Raw genomic sequence first — 20,393 nt, forward strand, 5'->3', positions numbered from 1 at the left:
CATTAAGTTCATTCTTTTTTCAACTTTTGTTCTTTATTTTAGACAGCATGTGTGTTTTTAACAGCATAATTACCTTGGTGAACAATACGTCGCCTTTGCATCTCGTTTTAAGATGACAAGCTTCAAAGTTTTTGCATTCCATTTGACTTTGTAGTTAAAACCTTTTTTTCTAAAAAAAGTCCCAAAATGTACACAATGTAAAGAAAAAACATCACATAATGTAAATATGTTGTCACAGAATAAGAATATTATATAATATATATATAAGAATATAATTTTTGACAAAAATCAGTCAGTAGAACCTTATAATTGCAAGGTGACGAATAGTTAGTCAACCTAGTAGTGATGAAAACAACACAGTACAATGTCAGATTCTTGACATGAACACACACACAAGCCTCAAATATCATTGCTATAGACCACTTCGAAAGAGGTAAACAACGCTGATCTAGAAGATCTTCCTATTTCAGTTTTTTAACACTGCACAAGCATTTAAACAAGCATTAAAAAACAACCAACAGTATATTTATAATGTTTATTTAAAAATGTTAAACATATGAAGAGTTCCGATGCAACGACGACTTTTCGTTTAAATTAGCATTTTTCATCAGGCTCCTACATTTACTTTCAGCAATACCAGATATTTCAGACCGGGCAGAGTGTGGTATTTAACGGGTTTAGAAGCCAAATTATTTGAGTAATGTATACTATGTGTGAAGAGCATTCACTCAACATCAAAATCTCATTTTTGACCGAGGTGGCTTTTAAATGGTTTTGCATCTAAACGATTTATTTTTAAGATTTTGTTATCTATGTAAGATTTAAAAAATAAAATTAAAAAGTAAAACCACAGTGCTGCTGGACCAGTGTTTACATCTTGCGAAGTGGTCTATACCATTCAACAACAGCAAACAATAATACCAGACATGTTTGACAGGTATATTGTAAAATAAGTTTATTTTATTGCATATACAGATTTCAGGTTATCTCAGAGCAGGTTATATTTATTTTCGAGAGGCTGTTTACATCTTAAGAGTGTGTTTCCACATTTCAAATGAAAAGCTGCGTAAATAAAACAGGGTCAAAACACAGCACGCACTCAGCGCTCTGAAAAACAACCAGAATAATAATCAAATGTTCTTATCTGTCGGCCTTCTCCTTTCACGTGTCTGTCAACAGACAATATAAACACCATTATACATATATTTTCATATATATAGTTATATAGAAATCTATAGAGGGTTATAGATAACACCCGCTGGAAAAAAGAACCTGCAGCTGTTTCATGTGCATCTAGTGGTAATAAACCACATTGTTGTAATTAAAAACATCTGAGAGCTTCTCCGATCTCTTCAGGAATAAATCTTCCCAGCTTTAAAACAGAAACAGTCTTTAAATGTCCACTGGCTTTAATACTCCTCCCCTACCCAAATTTCACAAGCGTTTCCTGTCCAGCCGTCCCAGCACTCACAATTTCCGCAGTTGCACAAACCGTTCCCTGGAACAAGAGACAGGAGAAAAGACAGAACTGAGACACCCAGATTGTCGGTCCCCTAGTCTCAACATGCTTTCTCTCTTCACAACCCCTGTGATGGAGCATGCAGAGGCAAACTAAGTACAAATGTGACTTTTTGAGTGGTGTCCCATATATTCAGCCAACAAGTGTATAACAAAACATCTTCTTTTAACACAAAAAAGTTGGTAACTGAACACCCATTCACTTCTATTGTATGGACACAAAACCAATGCAAGTGAATGGGTGCAGGTTACCAACATTCTTCAAAATATCTTCTTTTGTGTTCTGCGGAAGAAAGAAAGTCAGACAGGTTTGAAATGACAAGAGGGTGAGTAAATGATGACAACATTTTCATTTTGGGGCGAACTATCACTTAAAGACGTGTATTCTATCAACATCAAACAGTTCTCATCTGCAGTCCATGAAATCAAGCCCGTCTTCACTAATAGATTTTTCACATTGTTCATCAGCTGCGGGTGTAATGAGAACATGAAGAAGGCATGAAAAGGCAAAATCATTATTGAGAAACTGGCAGAGACGTTTTTGCATGATTATAATTGTAAACCGCATAACTGTCACCCAAGGTAAAAGAAAGAATTGGCTGATTGTTTGCATTTGCATTTCATCTCTATCGAAAAGAAGGCTTTCCCTGAGCAACACGAGAAAATAGTTTTTAATAATCCTTATGAATATGGAAATGATGACATATGCCCCAATCGTTAATATGCTAATCAGTGACATTTAACAGAAACGTCCGCGCATTCGTTTTATCAATTGTGCTTTTCTTCTCCATTTGTAATGAATTTGGGTCTCTGCGTGAAGAACTGTTGAGCTGCTGAATGACTTTGCGACTGATAAAGAAGTCATTAAATTAATAAGTAAACAAGTTCTCAACATCTGTCTTAATATCTTCAAGCCCTTGAGCGATCATAATAAATATGTATTATGCTTTTTATTAACACTGTTGAGGCAGCTCTACATGGTTTGAAAGGAAACCTCGACCCTCTCCGGAATTTCTTGCAAAGCAGGAAGAGAACAAGACAGCGGGGACTCTCTGATTGGATGACTTGGCCTGCATGTCGCACAGAGCCGTCTAATCAAACGGCAGCCACATCACAGGACCTCAATTTCAGCCACGAAGAGATCTGTCAGCGCGCGAGTGGGTGTTTGGAGGAGCGCAGACGCATTTGAATACGTACCTGTGCAAACTAGCCCATCATGTTTGTCGCACTCTCTGTCGTCGCATTCACAGAATTCTCCTGAAAAGTACCACTCCTGCGGTGAGCAGATACACCGGCCGCAGTGACATGACCCTGCAGAAACAAATTAGCCTTCAGTTTTTTACTCATTCTCTTGCGCAGTTTGAAGTGATTACGAAACACTTCGGAAGATACGGTGGTATTTAAAAAGGGATCTTGTGCATGTTTGTGTGAAACAGCATACGACCGCGCAAAAAATAAGAAGACCACTCCAAAAGTAAGGAATACTGTTTCCGGGTCCAAGTCTCAGCTCATTTCAGCTGAGAGTACTATTTAAACAGCTGTTTATGAGCACGTTTTATTCATATCACACATTATGCAGAACTTTTATAAACTCCACTACAGTCTCACGGAATCTCTGAAATCAATATGTTAATAAATTGTAAAAATGAACCGCTGTCTGGATGGGATTTCGATATGGTGATAAAGGGCATGTTTTTTTGTAGTTTTAAAGCAAACCATCAGTGTTTATCATCATTTCTTTGTTGTTTGCCTTTCGCATCCGATAGAGAGTTTGGGCCCGGAAAACCGCATGACCTTCCATATTTGGTTCCGTTTCTCAATATGCGTTCTTCAGCGGTCTTGTGTCCTCGTGTTCTCGCTCTACGTCATCAATAACCATCAAAGTCCGGTTCTAATACTCATGAACACAAGAATGGAGAATGCATGAAAGTACCCCGATGTTCATGAAAGTTCTTGATATCAAGGATGCATCGAATGCAGCCTTGCGCGCGTACGGTACCCGCTTGAAGTCACAGAAGTCACAGCGGCGCGTCCATCCAAGTTCGTTCTTCCAAGGCTGCCTCGCAAGACCAGTCTCCACGAGAACACAAGTCCGTTCTTGGAATTGAGAAACGGCCATAGTGTCGATAATCTATAGCAATATAGTTCCGCAGGGATGACGTATTTTTGTAGGTTAAAGGGCTGTTCACATTATAACGATAACTATAAAGATACCTGTAACTATAACTATATTTGCGTCCACAACAGCGGACATTAACAATAACGCTATGTTTGAATGTAGATGACCTGATGATGCTTTCGTTTTCATTCCCGAATGTTTTTTCTCCAAAACATGACAGCAAAGGCTGGATGCTCTGACTGAAGGCTGTGCACTCATGTCTGGGACGTAAAGCATATATTTTGCCAGCTTGCTGACTCATAAGCGTTACATATATAATATCCTGCCATTAAAGCACCGCTTTCAGACCACTACAGTCTTTAATTCTGACACAAAAGCTGCGTTGCGATAACCAATAGACAGAAACTGTCTGACAGTATGTTTTATCGTTCATCAGCAGGAAAAAAATCGTTCTGAAAGTGATCCCAACGATACCGTTCTCTGTATCTGTATCGTTATAGTTATGGTGTGAACCCCGCTATTCTCCAGAATTAAGAACGATTTTTAAAACATTATTTTTTTATAGTTATCGTTATCATTATAATGTGAACGGCCCTTAACCCGGAAATTAGTGCTGCACTGGATCCCTCGACGGAAAGAGGCATTTTTCCCATAGACTTTTGTGATATCGCAAAGAATAAGCTCTCTGATTAACAAAGGTTTACGATAAACATGTTTTGTCTATCGAAATAATCTTTACAGATTAACACAACATTTGTTACTTTTGAAGCCTAAATACAATCGGCAGAAGTAAAAAGATAACATGAGGCTATAAACAGACTACACTAAGGTCACTCGATATCAATGTCACCACCACCAAGCCTCCGATAACTTTGTTGTGTTTCCTGGTAAGTAGGCTAATTACTCCGTGACTGAATCCCCATCCACATTCTTAGAGATTTGTGCCGATTATTTGTGAGATTTATATGCACGATGACGTCAAAAGTCCCTGCCCAAGGATTTAGTCGCTTTTAGCAGCTTGTTAGCAACTGCTGTTTTAAGGACACGATAAAGCTTTAAAATTCACGAGTGGGTTATAACGTGCGTTTTATATCATGGATTATATATCATGGAGGTTTTATTAACTACAGATCTTATTTTAGGCAATTTACCAAAAACCCATTCAAAAACCCATAGACTTTGGAGTGATGGAACCAGAAGTGCTAACTTGCTTCCAGGGTTTGCGTACAAAAATATCTGTGGTACTCTGTAGTAAGTAGCACAACAAAAGGGATGGGATGTGTGCAGATATTGCATACTCCAAAGAAACAACACATTACTAATGTTTTACATGTATTTTAGGATCAGTTTAAAAATGTATAATTGATGGAATAACGCTGATTTATATTTACAGCTTACATGAATCTTGGCATTCTCTCAATATATTGCTGTTGGGTGACTTTATGTCACTCCTGAGGTTTGTGTTTGTTGGAATTCAATAGTCACTGGACTGCAATGGCTGCAAAACATGCAGAAATGCTGATTAAAGACAAAACTTGAGTTGTCTCTTTATTTTTTGTTGAGCTGTATGTGCTGTTGTTTGCATACAAGGTGCGACTGCGTGTTCTGGCAACATCATTGAAACGTGTATGTATCCACCAGGTCAATTAATGAAAATAATTTACATCAAGCGATAACAGCACTAGTCTAGCCAAGTGGTTCTCAAACGTTTTAGTTGTAAGGCCCCCTTTGTGTTGGGTGCATCGCTTTGCAAGACTTATAATCTTAAACTTAGAATTTGAATTAAATCAAAAGATATTCCGTTATACAATACTGGAACATCAATTCTTTTGGTTGGTGGGCTTATTTTTCTGATGTTTGATTGCATAAAATTTCATTTTCATAAAATGCCACAAAATCTGTGCCCCCCCTGGATATTATCTTGGGGCACCCAGTTTGAGAACCACTGGTCTTGCCGATTAAATGTTTGAAATAACCATTCGGTTCACGTCATAAATTGCGTACATCTCATTGGGTGTCATTAAATTGCGTTAGCAACCCTGCTCTCTACATATTAGAATTGGAATTTGCCTTAAAGAATTATCAGTCAACATCATGTCTCAAAACAACATCTTTCATCATTTTATAAGTTGTGCTTATATTACACAGGAGATCCAGGGAATTCTATATATCAGGGGAAATTAAATATTGCATGACATGAGGGCATTGGGCTTCCTGTAGCTGTGTTCTGAGCTGTTGCTTTACCTTACAAACATGATACAGTGCAAGTTATTGACAGTTTTATCAATCATCAAACAAAACATCCTTTTCAATTCCCACGCCACTTGATCTACAGAGAGGTAATATGTTAATGCATATTACAATCAGCAGCCCACCCGTTCACCTGCCCCCAAAGCTTTTCAATGCAAAAATCCATTTAATTATTACAGTGTTTCAGTCTTAATAATGTTGATGTTGTTATGACAAGCAAAACAACTCTCCTGCTGTTTTCCGAGAATTAATTTGAGAAAATTATGTGAAACAAAAGCTCGAGGAATTTCTTATTCTCACCAGCCAGGCGACTGTAAACAAACAGCGTTCTGTCATCTGCGCAACAAACTCTAAGTGCAGGCGTATAAAAGCGTATTATTTTGTCATTTGACATGTAAACAAGCTTTATCGTGTTTTCCAGGATGCTAATAGGTCACATACAAAGAGGAACATGTTCTTGCTCTGGTTTCTTGTTAAGATGTAAAACCGAAAGTTTGACTCTCTGTGTCTGGAGTGGATTTCAAGAACAGATGTTTGGTGGATGTAACAGAATGCAAGTCAGAGTTAAATCCACATGTGTTCATACAAAGGCAAAACAAGTTAAAAAAAGATGTCAAGCCATAGCCCTTATAGAGACATGGCTTCAATCCCAAATCTCAATCTTTTTGTTATTTGTAAATTTTTGTTACACAAAATGGCAGACGTCTTCCAAGAAATAAAACTGACAGGCAGTTATCCTTGCTACCATTTGCTATCTTGTTCATTAGATGAGCATGTGTGAGAATTGATCTAAAGCTCTGTTTGTTTCACATATTCCCCAGCGAACAAATGAGAGAACGCACATTCATTTTAAGGAGACGACTGACAAACGTTACTTCTCAAGGTGCCACTCAGAGCATCGTCCGTCCTACCTTTTCCAGAGCACATGACGATGTTGGCCGTCTCGCACTGGCTCTTGCTCTGCTCGTCCGTCATATCACAGCTGCGGGGAAACTGGCAGTGTTTCCCGAACCATCCATCACTACAGATACAGCGGCCACACGAGCAGAAGCCCTGGCCTGAGGGAGACACATACACACCCAATCACTTTCTCCTCACCGCTTCTCCTTACCAAAGAATGCACCATTTGTATCTGCCACAACAAAGCAACGGTCTGATTGATCTAGGCAAATATAATTGGTTCGAACAGACAGCGAGTCGCTTCTAGACTCGCTAATGGTGTTGCGGTATACAGCTCTTATCACTTATAGACCTCCAGGGGTGAACCGTCCTATGGCTTCTGGGTTCGTGCTGGATTTACACGAGGAGCTGAGAAAACATTAAGGTTTTCATAATGAGTTAACTGTGTAAATTACGCTCAATCAAATCCTTTGTGTCAGCTACTGTCATGAAAAAAACAGGGGGTAGTTCTATTATCAATTAATCTTGTTTTAAAGAAATAATTTTCTTTTATATATTTACATTTCCAAACTGTATGAATTAATTTCTAAAAAAGACATTTTGAAGAACATTGGTAAGCAAACAGCACTGGACCACATTGACTTCTACTGAATGGATAAGACATTTCTTAAAATATCTTCTTTTGTGTTTCACAAAAGAAAGAGTCAAATACAGATTCTAAATGACATGAGGGTGAATAAATGACAGAGTTTTTTATTTTGGGGGTCAACTATTCCTTTAATTCCTTTCTTTCTTCAGCAAAACACAAAAAAAGATATTTTGAAGAATGCTGGTACCCAAAAACCGTTGGTCCCCATTCACTTCTATTCTATGGACACAAAACCAATGCAAGTCAATGGGACCAACAGTTTACCACCATTCTTTAAAAAATCTTCGTTTGTGTTCTGTGTGCGAAAGAAAGTCATACAGGTTTGAAATGTCATGAAAGTGAGGAAATGATGACAGAATTTAAATATTTGGGTGAACTATCCCTTTAAGCTTGATATGCAAACTAGTTGGATATTTTTTCTCCATTTCTGCAATTTTCTGAATTATGGATTCAGAAAATTCAATTGAGGTTATTCAACATGTAAGTTTTGAATATTCCTTCCTCATAGGAAAGCAAAGTAACATGATGTTTTTAATATGTCAAAAGTTTTTCATAAAGACATAAAAGGAGATCAAATGGAAACCTTTACTTAAATCTCCATGCAGCTCCTCACATCACTCACCAATTCCAAATGAGCTTGGATAATATCTGAACCCAGATTTTATATAATACCAAAGTCAGAAATTGTATTATAAACTCAAAGATATTTCTACAATGGTTATAAGTGTAAAGCGTCCTTATTTATTTGTAGCTCAAAAACGGTCACAGTCAAACAACACCATGAAGCAAAACTTTCAAAGTGAGTTAAACTGTCAACATGTTTAGCTACCCGACTCATAACCAGATCCAGATGGAATCTGCCGGTTTTGCTGCCTTTTCTATTGTAATTTCAGGGGAAAATCTATGGAGGATTTAAGCTGGTAAAGTGCATTAAATGATGAGAACATTGCAGACTAATTGGTAGAGTTTTCTGCACACACAGACCGAGTGTTGGCTTGAGTAACATATCAAGTTTTTTGGCACATTTGACTGTAAACCTATCGCCCCCTTAGATGCTGAGGTTTGTTACCACCACATACTTGACTAAGATTCGTGTCTGCATATTCACATACAGAATTCTTCTAGACTAAAAGAAGTTGTTTTTATTAAATGTCCCTGTCACTTATGAACAAGGTTATTTGGCACTCAAGGGTGTTTACAAGAGAAGCACTGGGAGATCTGTGCATGGGTGTTATTTCAGGTGGGCTGTAAGGAAACGAAATGTTCTGCAGCTGAAGTGTAGTTTTCGTGTGATCCCTGAGAGAGCAGTTGGTGACTCACTGTAAAATGCACACTGAGCGACAAAACCATCTCCTCTTCCAAACACTTTGTTTATGGAACTCCTTGGTCTTTACATTAAAAAAATCAGGGATTCCCCACTTCATCTTCATTTTAGGGTGATAGCGCTTGAAGTTCAGTTCTCTTGGTTGTTTTGGTCCAGACCAACAAAAATATATATTTAGTCTGGCTTTTTTACCATTGAACCTAAAGTCACGACCTGATGACATATGATGTCAGCTTTCATGACATATTTTGTGATCACATGGTGGGTTTTATTACCAGCCAAAAGCTTTCAGAGAGCTCCTAAAATGTTTAAAGGAGTCAAAAAAGCGCCATTTTAATCCTCCGTTGTACAGACAAAGATCTAATGAATGCTCTTTCTATGTTGTCAAATTGTGTTATTTAGGGTCACATCTTATGACTATCTGTTTTTGGTTTGTTTAGATTGCATTCATATTTCAGTCGAACCGCTTCTTTGTTTGGACTGAGACCCACCTTTTCAAGGGGTCTTGGTTTACTTGTTTGATGCACCCAAAGTTCAGACGGCAGAATTAAAGGAATAGTTCACCATCAAAATGACAATTCAGTAATTATTTGCATGCCCTCTTGTCAATTCAAACCTGTATGACTTTCTTCTGCAGAACACAAAAGAAGATATTTTGAAAAATGCTTGCATTGGTTTTGTGTCCATATTAAAGTAGGAGTCAATGGGGATCAACGTTTTTTTGGTAACCAACATTCTTCAAAGTATCTTCTTTTGTGTTTTGCAGAAGAAGAAAATCAAGATGGTGAGTAAATGATAACAGAATTACCATTTTAAAGGTGAACCTTCCTTTAACATTAAACTAAAAAGTAAAGACACAAATCATTCATGTAATCCCAACCTGAATGGATTAAATTAGATGACTGAATGTAAAAAACTCATGTTTTGACCAATTTTGACCATTGATGTTTAAATTGGACAAGTAGCAAAATTCCGTTTTCTTTTATCGGGGAAAGCTCATAAACGGCGTAAGCAAAACCCGCTGGGCAGAAGTAGTTTTTCGCCCATTACTCTGATTTCACGCTGCATGTAAACGCCTTTACCGGTTTTCTCTCAGTTTTGTTTATGTACGCATGTCTGACAGCGCAATAGTAAAAAATAGTAAAAGTAATAATAATAACTAGTGCTGTCAATCGATTAAAAAAATTAATCGGATTAATCACACATTTTTTCTGTGATTAATCACGATTAATCGCACATAACAATAATATTTTAAAATATACTTTTACATTTTAATAATTTCACATTCTTCAAATTGATGTAGAAACAACATATTTCTTTAACAGCGTCATTTTATGAAAGCTAACATTTTGATATTAGCACTGTAACTGATGTCTCTATTAAATTGATTATTTTAACATTAATTATAGCCATTCAACAGTATAATTGAGAGCTATCACGTAGGAAATATACAGAAATTGAAAGACACTTTACAGTCTTTAATGTGAAATTATAAATGAAATGCAGAAGAATTCTCATTAAAGCTACAAAATCACATTGATTTCTTCTTTTATTTTGTTATTTGATTAACATTAGCGACAGGAGTCACAGCAGCACGTTTAAGAACGTGGCCCCTTTAAGAGCTGTCTCAGTTCGCAGATCTGACCGTCACCGCACTCCCATTTTCACAACTCTTTGCCTTCATTTAAGATTTTATTTTACACTTTGAAGTCTTGCTTAAGAAAATGCTAGACAAAATGGGCTTTCTGACATAATCTTGTATGGTTTTATCCATTCAAGCACGAAAGAGAACTTAACACGGATGCGCTGTCTGACAGGGATTCACCGACGCAGCCTTCAGCCCATGACTGTTCACACCAGACTGGACCTCGCGTTGCGTTATGCCGCGTCCCACAGTTTAGAAGCTGTCTATCTTCATTGAACGCGTCAAAGCAACCGTTTAAAATCGCGCTTAAGTGGTTTAAAAGCCTGTACACGAATAAGAGCGTGATTACATAATGTAACGCTAGACAAAGAATGTCAAAATAAACGGATGCTGCGTTAATGCGATAAATATTTTCTCACGCGTTAATTTAAAAAGAATAATCGCATGCGTTAACGCGTTAACGTTGACAGCCCTAATAATAACGTATAAAAGTCCGCTCTCGAATCATGCAGTTGATGTAAAAACTATTGATGCATACAGTATGCAGGTACTGCAGACATGAGAAGAGATATAAAAATACAGCTTCTGACCGTTTTCCCGCTGCATTTTTAATTACTAAAGAGAAACCGGCAAGTGTCAAACTTCCATGTAAACGCGGTTTTCTGCGTAGCCGGTTTATTACTATGCATGTAAACACGTGAAAACAGGTTTCTTTTATAAGCTGATTTTTGATAGCTATCCGTTTATTTTGTGCATGTAAACGCACTCACTGTCTAACATATGTCTGAGACAAACTGGACTTTCGAAATGTATAAACACACTCTTTTGCATTAATGCAGATCTTAAAATATGTGCCAAAAGTAATGTAACTGTGAGAAAAGATATTTTCATTTCGCTCTCTTTTTCTCCGTCTCTCTGGTTTAGTTTGTGGGTGTAGATACACAGGCTTGAAGTTTGATGCACTCTGGGTAGCTCTACATGCTTGACTGCTTCAATCAGCCAACCTACGAGAGCATTTAATTGCTTTGGTGAGTGGCACCCCAGTCCTTTCAATTAAAGCACACCTGCGATTCCCCATTATCCCGGCCGTAAATGCAATTCAAGCTGGGCAAGTTCGGATTCACGGTGCTTCTCACGCATATTTCTGAAAGGATATTTTCCAAGGTTTTAAACTCTCAGGTGTGGGCCTCATAAAACTGCATAAATCCGATCTGAAATATTGATGAGCCTGCATTTCTCCACCACGCTTTTATGGTAATACAGCTGGCACGTCTTCTCCCTCCATGGGCTAAAGATCACATGATCTGTAGGTAACGCTTCATTTGAACCATTCAGTCCAGCAGGACCATCTGTGCAATAAGCGGAGATGAACTTTCGTAACATGTGAATGCTGGATCTCTTCTGGAGGAGGATGCATGAGCTTTGAGCTGGAGGGAAAAAGTGTTTCTGTGGTTCTCCTGTGCTAGCATGCTCTGTTAGATCTGTCGGACTGTGGCTCTGGGAGTGACAGCAGTGGAGCTCTATGCATATTTAAACATCTCCTAAGGCTCGTCCACACAAGTGCAGGTGGCCAAAAAAAACACGGTGTCTGCACGATAAGTGACAACGGCACAATAAGCATTCTCAACGCGTACCAATTAAGTAGTGTCAACCTCAGATATTGAAGTATGCCTGAAAACAGTTGTGGTCATCTGATGGAACTTTCATCACATTTAAAAGTTCCTTTAATAGCAGTGCTATAGGGAAAAGGTTTACATATCATATCATATCATTTCATAATTTGAGTAATGGTGGACAATCAACTAAAACAAACAGGTATGATGCTAATATAGTTTAGGTTTATACAGTGGCTATTTTTCAGCCCCCCCAAAAGTATTTAAATTGGAAGCTATATTTGTTTTATTGCATGAATGCCCTACCAACTGAGGTACACTATATACAGTAAGAGCTATGAAATGTATAAAAATATATACATTTACATTAAATCATTTAGCAGAAGCTTTTATCCAAAGCGACTTACAAATGAGGCATAACAATGGAAGCAAGCAGTTGCAACAAAAGGGCAGCAATGCATAAGTGCCAAAGAACTGGCCACAGTTTGCCTAACAAAGTGCACGAAGCTATGTAAATAAAAACAAATAGACAATACTACAGACAATACTGACAATTTTTTTTTAGAAAAAAAAAGAAAACAGAAAAAGGAAAGAAAAAGGAGTCTGAGTTATTGTGTTAGGTGTTGACGAAAGAGATGTGTCTTTAGCCGATTCTTAAAGATGGCTAAAGATTCCGCTGTTCTTATAGAAACAGATGGAACATTTAGGTAAAAGTGATTTTTATATAAATGTGCATAAATATAATTGCATTATTCTTTTTATTTATTAATATTTATATTTAAATCACACGTATTTTAATGCAATTAAAACATATTATATATAATATTATATTATTTAAATATAAACAAAATAATTGACAAATAATTGAGTGATGGGTAGTTCACAAATGTGTGTAGCATGTGTCCTATGGTGTGAAAGCAAAATTTAGAAAACAGACTGTTAATATATTATTTTATATTATTAATATTTTTAATATAAAATAGCATAAAGAGATTCATCTTTATTGTTAGTTTTTCCCCCAAATTTCTGCTATGCCACACCATAGGACACATGAACGGTTTGTTTGTCAACTACCCACATATTATCTATTCACAATATAAAAACAGAATTTTGACATATGGTTTTCAGTCGCATTAAAACATGTTCGTAGTAAATGTGATAGACTACATCTGTGACTGACTGGGTCACGTAGTCTAAAAAAACTGAATACTGAGAGAAACGGTCTAGCATAATATGGCACTAATGCAGCAAAGTTCATATATTTTAAATGTGCCTTACATGTCTGTATACTGTACTTCTCTAAAAACTATTACATTTACGCTTCAACTTTTAGATTATGTGAATAATCAATGCTCAACTGGGCTCAGGCGTGATGTGTTGTTGATGCTGATTCTTTATTTATTGCCTTTTTGCCCTCTCTTGGCAGAACCACATTTACATAATGATTGATTCCCTTGTGTTTAACATTAATAACACCCATGTCAGATTGTGTGAATGTTACTTTCCACAATGATAAAAAAATAAGACAAAATAGCCAAGTTGTCAGTGGATTGCAGGATGCACTGTGGAGTCTACGTGGGTTAATGTTTAAACCCACAGGCTGTTATGATATCACCCTGGAAAAAAAACTCATTTTCTTCAGTGCTTCACTGGTTTTGCTTTCATGGCAAGCTACCAAAGAAGAAATAGCAAGTATTGTGTTGGAAGCCTCTATGATAGTGTAGAAATTAGCTCCACCTAAAGCAATTTAGACCCAGCGATAAGACTATTGTATTCCTCTATTACAAATGATCTGAGAACAGAGGTAGCCGTGAATGACTCTGCAATATACTACACAGATTTATTTGGTTATGTGTCCTAATGAATCTGGAGATTAACTTTTGCATGTTCTGTGTTAATTTTGAGGAAAAATCTGCAGAAATTTGTGGTATTGATTAAAAAATGTAAAATGTGGTAAAATTATACATTTATAAAATATGTATAAAGATTGAAAATATATATACAATATAATAAAATAATCTATCTTTTTAGATTTACATTGAGATGGTTATAAGCCCTTCAGAATCCAAATATGAGAGTATTCAATAACAAACAAATAAGGATTAAAAGAATAAATCACATATTTCATTATTTCATCACAGAATCCAATTGTTATCACAATGAATGACAATGTGTTGGATTTACCTTTCACCTCCCTTTCGAATACTGTATGATGCTCACAGACCAGAATCAGCTTCATTTGTCAAGGGTTAATAATATTGTGCAATTATTATGTGGATGTGTGTGTTACCTCCACAAACAACTCCGTTCAGGTCCTCACACTGCCGGTCGTCACACTCACAGTTCTTGCCGTGTACACGTTTATCTCCTGGTGGGTGACAAGTGCACTGGCCACATAAACACTGCCCTAAAACACACACATATACAGTGAGACAGACAAACATGACAGTGACACCTAATTCAAACTGGTTGCTATTGTCACAGATTTTTTATTACGTTTCACCTTGAACTTGACTCCTCAAGGTCAAGTGAAAAGGTCATAGTGACTGAGTGCTGTTATCATCGAGCGCTTTTGTCTGCTAAGGTGGCATTGTGGTTGTCTGACACTGACAGCTGTTACAGCTCCAGCTCCGTGCAGGCGAACAGAACAACAAAGCAACGCCCTGTCTGACAAGCTCTCAGCCTGCCAAGCAGATAAAAGCTGCTTGCTGCCGTTGCCTCGGTAACTGGTGATGTCATAACACTTTTGCCTCATCGAGTAGCTTTAGTGACATCACGTAGCCCTTCCCTTGGCTGTGCATGATTACTCCACGTTTAACTGCAAAGAATGGACCATAGATTTTTATTTTTGAAAATAAGAAATAATAAACAAAACCTTCCAGTAAAAAGTGATGTTTTTGAGGGGTTTATTTTTGCTTTTTCTATTCTTTTCATCTTAATCTTTTTATCTGTAATAATCTGATGATACTATTTATCAACCAGTCAACAATTACATATAGGATTTTTTTTTGCAAATTATTTTGTTCTGTTGAACACAAAAGAATATATTTTGAACAATGTAGGAAAGCAGTTTTGGGGCACTTCCGACTACCATTGTCATTTTTCCTACTATGGTAGGCAGTGGTGGCCAAGATCTGTTTGGTTACAAGCATTCTTCCAAATATATTTCTCTGTGTTTATCAGAACAAAGAAATTTATACAGATTTGGACCAACTCGAGGGTGAATAAATGAAGACAGAATTTTATTTTTGGGTGAACTGTCCCTTTAAGCGACACCTGGAACTCAAAGGGATAAATCTACAAGTTACATAAATGAAAGACAGATGATAACTGAGACATAAGCATTATTCTGCAAACATTAAATATGATATTTGGCACAAGCAGACTGTATCAACCACCAGTCACACTAGACACAATGATTTCAGCCCCATATACTAGAATACGTGTCTTTAACATATGCTTTCAAAGGAGCCGGTGGAATTATGTGCGCGTAAATGGAGAAAGCAACACAGGTGTCATTGTGATTAATGGCTCCCTCGCTGATCATGTACTGCGCTTTGGTCCGAATCGAAACAATGAATTCCTTCACAATATTTGAAAGACAGCCATCCGGTAAGTTCAATTATCCCGGGAGCCGGGCTTGTGCAGGTGCCAAGACAAAGCCCCGTTACTCTCAATTGTCAAACATCATAAAGGCAAAGCCTCATCAATTTCCAATAACACGACCTCCGCTTCATCTCTAAGAGTTACATTATTATACATTTAAGACCATGGTGCTTAAGACCTAAACTGACCGTTTAATGTAAAGGCCGTCTGGGGAGCGGGACCAGCAGTCCCATGTTAGACTTGGATTTTTCCCAACACCATCTCAGTTAACCAGCTTGCTTTAGACATTGAATACATCCCAATTCGCAGACTTATAAAATGTATTACCTTCAGTTCATTATTACTTAACTTCTGGGTTCATACATTTAAAAGCTGCTGTGGAAGCCTCCTCACACTTCTGCAAATCCGGTAAAAATACCCTGACATTTATTTTTAACATAGTAACGTAGTAATAATTTGGGACACGAGTTCTCATTCCACACACCAAGACAGACAGAATGTGTACTGGGACATAGTCATGGTGAAATCCTTGGCATATCTGGAATGACTGTCGATGAAGCACGCCAAGATGGCATCACTCACATGCCACAAACTAGAAAATATATAAATCCGGCTTGTAGAAACTGGTGGTGCCGCACAGACCGCTGCCATCTCTGACACTAAATGATAAGCGTGTTGGAGCCGTGCTGAGCGAATCCTGATATGTCTTGTGAAGCATAAACCTGCTGTGCCAAAGACAGAGGTTCATGCAAATGAGTCTTCTAGGCGGGCACTAAAGGGGGTGAGGAGGTTTCGCACTCTTTGCTTTTTAAAGTGCAATTAAGAAATGTCAAGAGCCACCAAGAAGCAGAGGTTTATACATGTAGGTGTGGATTTATGAATATAAAGCATGTGTGTATATATAGACAGGGCGGTGTAAAGTCCTTCATTATACACTACTGTGAGAATAAAAGTCTTGCGGAAATAAAGTAACGCTACAGAACTCCTATAACAAAACACAACCTATTTAAATATAAATCATTAGATTTGCGTTTGCAATTTAGCCATTTGGCAGCTTTGATTTGGCAGAGTTTTGTTAGTAATGATTATGAAGTGATCTGGGAAAAGTACAAACTTGACCACTTTTTCCACTTGTGTGATCTTTTGCTTCTTTTAGATAGTTTTGAAACATAGCATTTGGAAGGCTTCAATCAGCACAGGAAATGAAAGGTCATGAAGGACAGAATGACTTGTGGTTAGATTTGGCATTTGAAGGCATCTAGAGTCCAGTGTTTAGATGCTGACCACTATAATCAGTCACAGGAACCATCACAATGATGCATTACATTAATAGACTATACTTGTTATGCAAGTGGCATTTTCTTTTGCAAAACACATACTGACTTTGCAACATTTGCACTACTATTATACTTTACTTTGATATTTTTACATTTTTCTGTTTAGTTGCTGTCTTTCTTCTTAAATGGAAGGTTTGGTTTTTAGTTTCCTTTAGAGCCGGCAGAGAAAACCTTTTATCATTAGTTGCATTACTGTTGGCAATTGTTTTATCACATATCACATTTTATCACAGCATGTTTTATCGTTATGTGTTTGATAAACAAACTTTGTAAACCTTGACAGTGTTGTTTATAATATGTTATGGCAGAGACAAATAAAATATGTGACAGATTTCATTATCAGGATCATTATCTGTTCCTCTGATACATATACTGTACATATACCTGTATATACTGAAAATAAAAAACAGAAAAATAGAACATAGAAAATAAAATAAAAAATGCTCATTTTAACCTAGAAATAAACAAACTGGTAAGATTTTAAGAATGTAAAAAATAATATATACAGTATCAGGCCTGGTACTAGGCTGGCCCGACTGGGGGGGCAATCATATATTCTGGTTGGGCAGATATATATCATAGTTTATTGCATGCATCATTTTTACATTTTTCTGTGATTAAATTGACAGATCATTATTTAACAGATCATACAAATAAGTATTAATTAAGGATTTAATAATAAGCATTTAATTTTTAATTGTCAGCTGGATATTTTGGGAGAAAAATTGGAGAAGCAATGCCTCCCCAGCCCCCAGACCTTTTTTATTGAAATAATATATTATATTATTATAATATATTATGTAAAATGAAAAAAAAATCTGATTTCTTGGTTACTTGATCAAATGGGTACATTTATTAATTTGGCAGAAGCTTTTATCCAGAGCGACTTACAAGTAGGATTTGTGAACAAGGTTTGTGATTTTTGTGACATTTGTGAAAGCAAAAAAAAAGCTAACACGTGAAAGCAAAAGTTCCCATGAAATCATACTGAAAGCATTTTGGCTTTTAGTATAAACAAGTTAGCCTTAACAATATATATATAAACCAAAATAAACTCTAATACAGTGCTACGATGTTCATGACAACATTCTGGACTACAGCCTGTTCTTATCAGATTTTTCCGACCAATCAGACCAGACCTTTTTCAGTGGTCTTTTGCATGCACACGATTTACACAAGAAGGAGGAAACAATAGTGTTTGAGGCTCACGATATGTCATTTCCATGTACAGACCTCTTATTATTCATCTATGCCTAGGTAAATACAGTTTCCGTTCTATGGCACCTTTAACTATTTTTAAAATCAACTTATCAAACAATATCAATTATATTATGCAGAAAAAAGGTAAACTTGTACCACACTGTACATATACACGACTGTACTAATTTGACACATTCAGAAACTATGTGCACTCCTCAGTAAAACACTGCTTGGCCCTTGGGTGCACCAGAGAAAGCCTCCATTATCAAACTCAGAGGAAGTGATTGCAATCAGCCCTAATTCTGCTGATTTGCTTTAAAAGATCACTCATCATGCCACGCGGTTCCTACAACACACTGGATATCAGTCAACATCTGCGTGCCAAATGAGTGCTCTTTTCCCCTCTCCTGTAAGACGGCCGGGAGTGTTGAATGAGTGCCGCTGTGCATGTTTAATCAAGATGCATTCTTTGTATACGGGCTCGGCATGCTAATCTATAGAATGCATTAGTGAGCTAATGAATGGTGTAAAAACCAACACTTAGTAGCTTCCATCAATGCAATCACTCAGTTGTTGCTTTTATAATAGCGAGACATACAATCCAAAAACAAAGATGCTGTCGTGCCATAGGATAGCATGTAAAAATGTGGAACGTGAACGGTCGAATGTGAAATAATGAATTTACGTGGAAAATGGATTTTGAACATCAGCAGAAAGACTCAGAACAGGTGTTTCCTGGAGGATATTTCCAGCCTTTAAGAATGCAAAATCTACTTGGAGAAAAGAGCTCAACTGGCTCTTTGTTTCTTGATTCCCTTTACAAGCTTTTCTGCTGAATCCTGCTCACTCTCTGTCCATTTGAGTTTTCAGCACACAGCACTATCTTACAGAGACACCGGGCAATGATTTTTATTAACAGGCCAAATGGACACATACAGTAATTAAAAGTACGGTGTGTAATTTGGAGGATATATTGACAGAAATGCAATACAATATACATAACTAGGACCTTACATAATGAAGTGTTATGTTTTTATTATCTTAGAAGGAGCTATTTCTATCTACATACCGCGGGTCCCCTTGCATGGAATGCGCCATGTTGTTTCTACAGTAGCCCTAAATGGACAAAATGCTCTACAGAGCACGTTTCATAAATACGTTATCTCCTTCGGCGAAGAAGTGAAAACATGACAACATCTTAGTCCTGTGTCAGCCACCGTAGTGCTTTGAAAGGGAGGGGTGGAGTGAGCCGTTGGTTGCAATTCGCAACTTCGCCACTAGATGCCGCTAAATTCCATACACTGGACCTTTGAAAATGCCACACTGTAAAAAAATAATGTAGAAATTACAGTATTACTGGCAGCAGTTTGCCAGTAATTTACTGTAGATTTACATTTATGTAATTTATTGGCAATACATATTTTATTTATAATATAATATTTTTACAGTGCAGTCTTGCACACAGTTAGCTTCATGAATCTTGTGCAACTTCTGTGATGTGGGAATCCCTCATACTGTACGGGGCTTTTCCAAAGCAAAGTGTAAATATTTGCATTCATTCAGCCGTCTTGACAGTCCTTTTTAATTGTGGGAGTGAAATTCATAGTGGAGGAAACTTGGGTAATTACCTGCTGTCAGGATAATGAATGCAGCCAGCAGACCTATAGCTCCAGTCATGGGTGAAATTCTATGTAAACAGATGTATAAATCATCATTTGGTGGCTGCATCTCATAATGCACGTGCTCCATAAGGGGAGACGGTGAATCCATTGCTTATCGATGCTGAACTGTAAAGATCCAATGCTTTTTTAGTGAAATCACATAGCAGTAAAATTTCCCACAGTGTTTAGGGGGAAATTCACAAAAAATGTCAACAACATTGTTTATTTGCACATGCTGTCTGTGTTGTTTGAGAAGCTGCATCACTAAAGGAATTATGCAAATGAATGCAATTTTATTCTTTAATAAATTAAATAAATAACCAATCAAGCAAATTTCCAGGAATTCTTTTATTTAATAAAAAGATGGAAAACGTTTTTTAATTTGAATTTAACTATGGGCACTCTTTTTCAACACAGGGACAGCCATTACAGCGAAAGTGATATGGTTTTAAAAGAGATAAGTCATTTGAAAAACAAGTGCAAAGAAGACGGTGTCCATTAAAGTAAATTATCACCTCAAAGTAACAAGTCTATTATTATAGCACTTCACTTAGTTATACTGCCGGGAACA

The 20,393-nt window shown here is 37.0% G+C and overlaps 1 protein-coding gene across 1 annotated transcript in view; it reads right to left on the bottom strand.

Moving 5' to 3' along the window:
- Positions 1–914: 914 nt before the first annotated feature.
- The window catches only part of itgbl1 (integrin, beta-like 1), a 44,344-nt gene continuing 24,865 nt past the window's right edge, over positions 915–20,393 (bottom strand). Inside the window, exons 8-11 of the mRNA XM_057336630.1 lie at positions 14,309–14,425; positions 6,799–6,945; positions 2,716–2,829; positions 915–1,498 (exon numbers count right to left, since the gene is read on the bottom strand). Coding sequence (XP_057192613.1) covers positions 1,410–1,498; positions 2,716–2,829; positions 6,799–6,945; positions 14,309–14,425 — 467 coding nt within the window. The 3' untranslated portion in view covers positions 915–1,409. The remainder of the gene's footprint in view (positions 1,499–2,715; positions 2,830–6,798; positions 6,946–14,308; positions 14,426–20,393) is intronic.

This window comes from Triplophysa rosa, linkage group LG6 (genome assembly GCF_024868665.1).
Source record: "Triplophysa rosa linkage group LG6, Trosa_1v2, whole genome shotgun sequence".
Taxonomy (NCBI): domain Eukaryota; kingdom Metazoa; phylum Chordata; class Actinopteri; order Cypriniformes; family Nemacheilidae; genus Triplophysa; species Triplophysa rosa.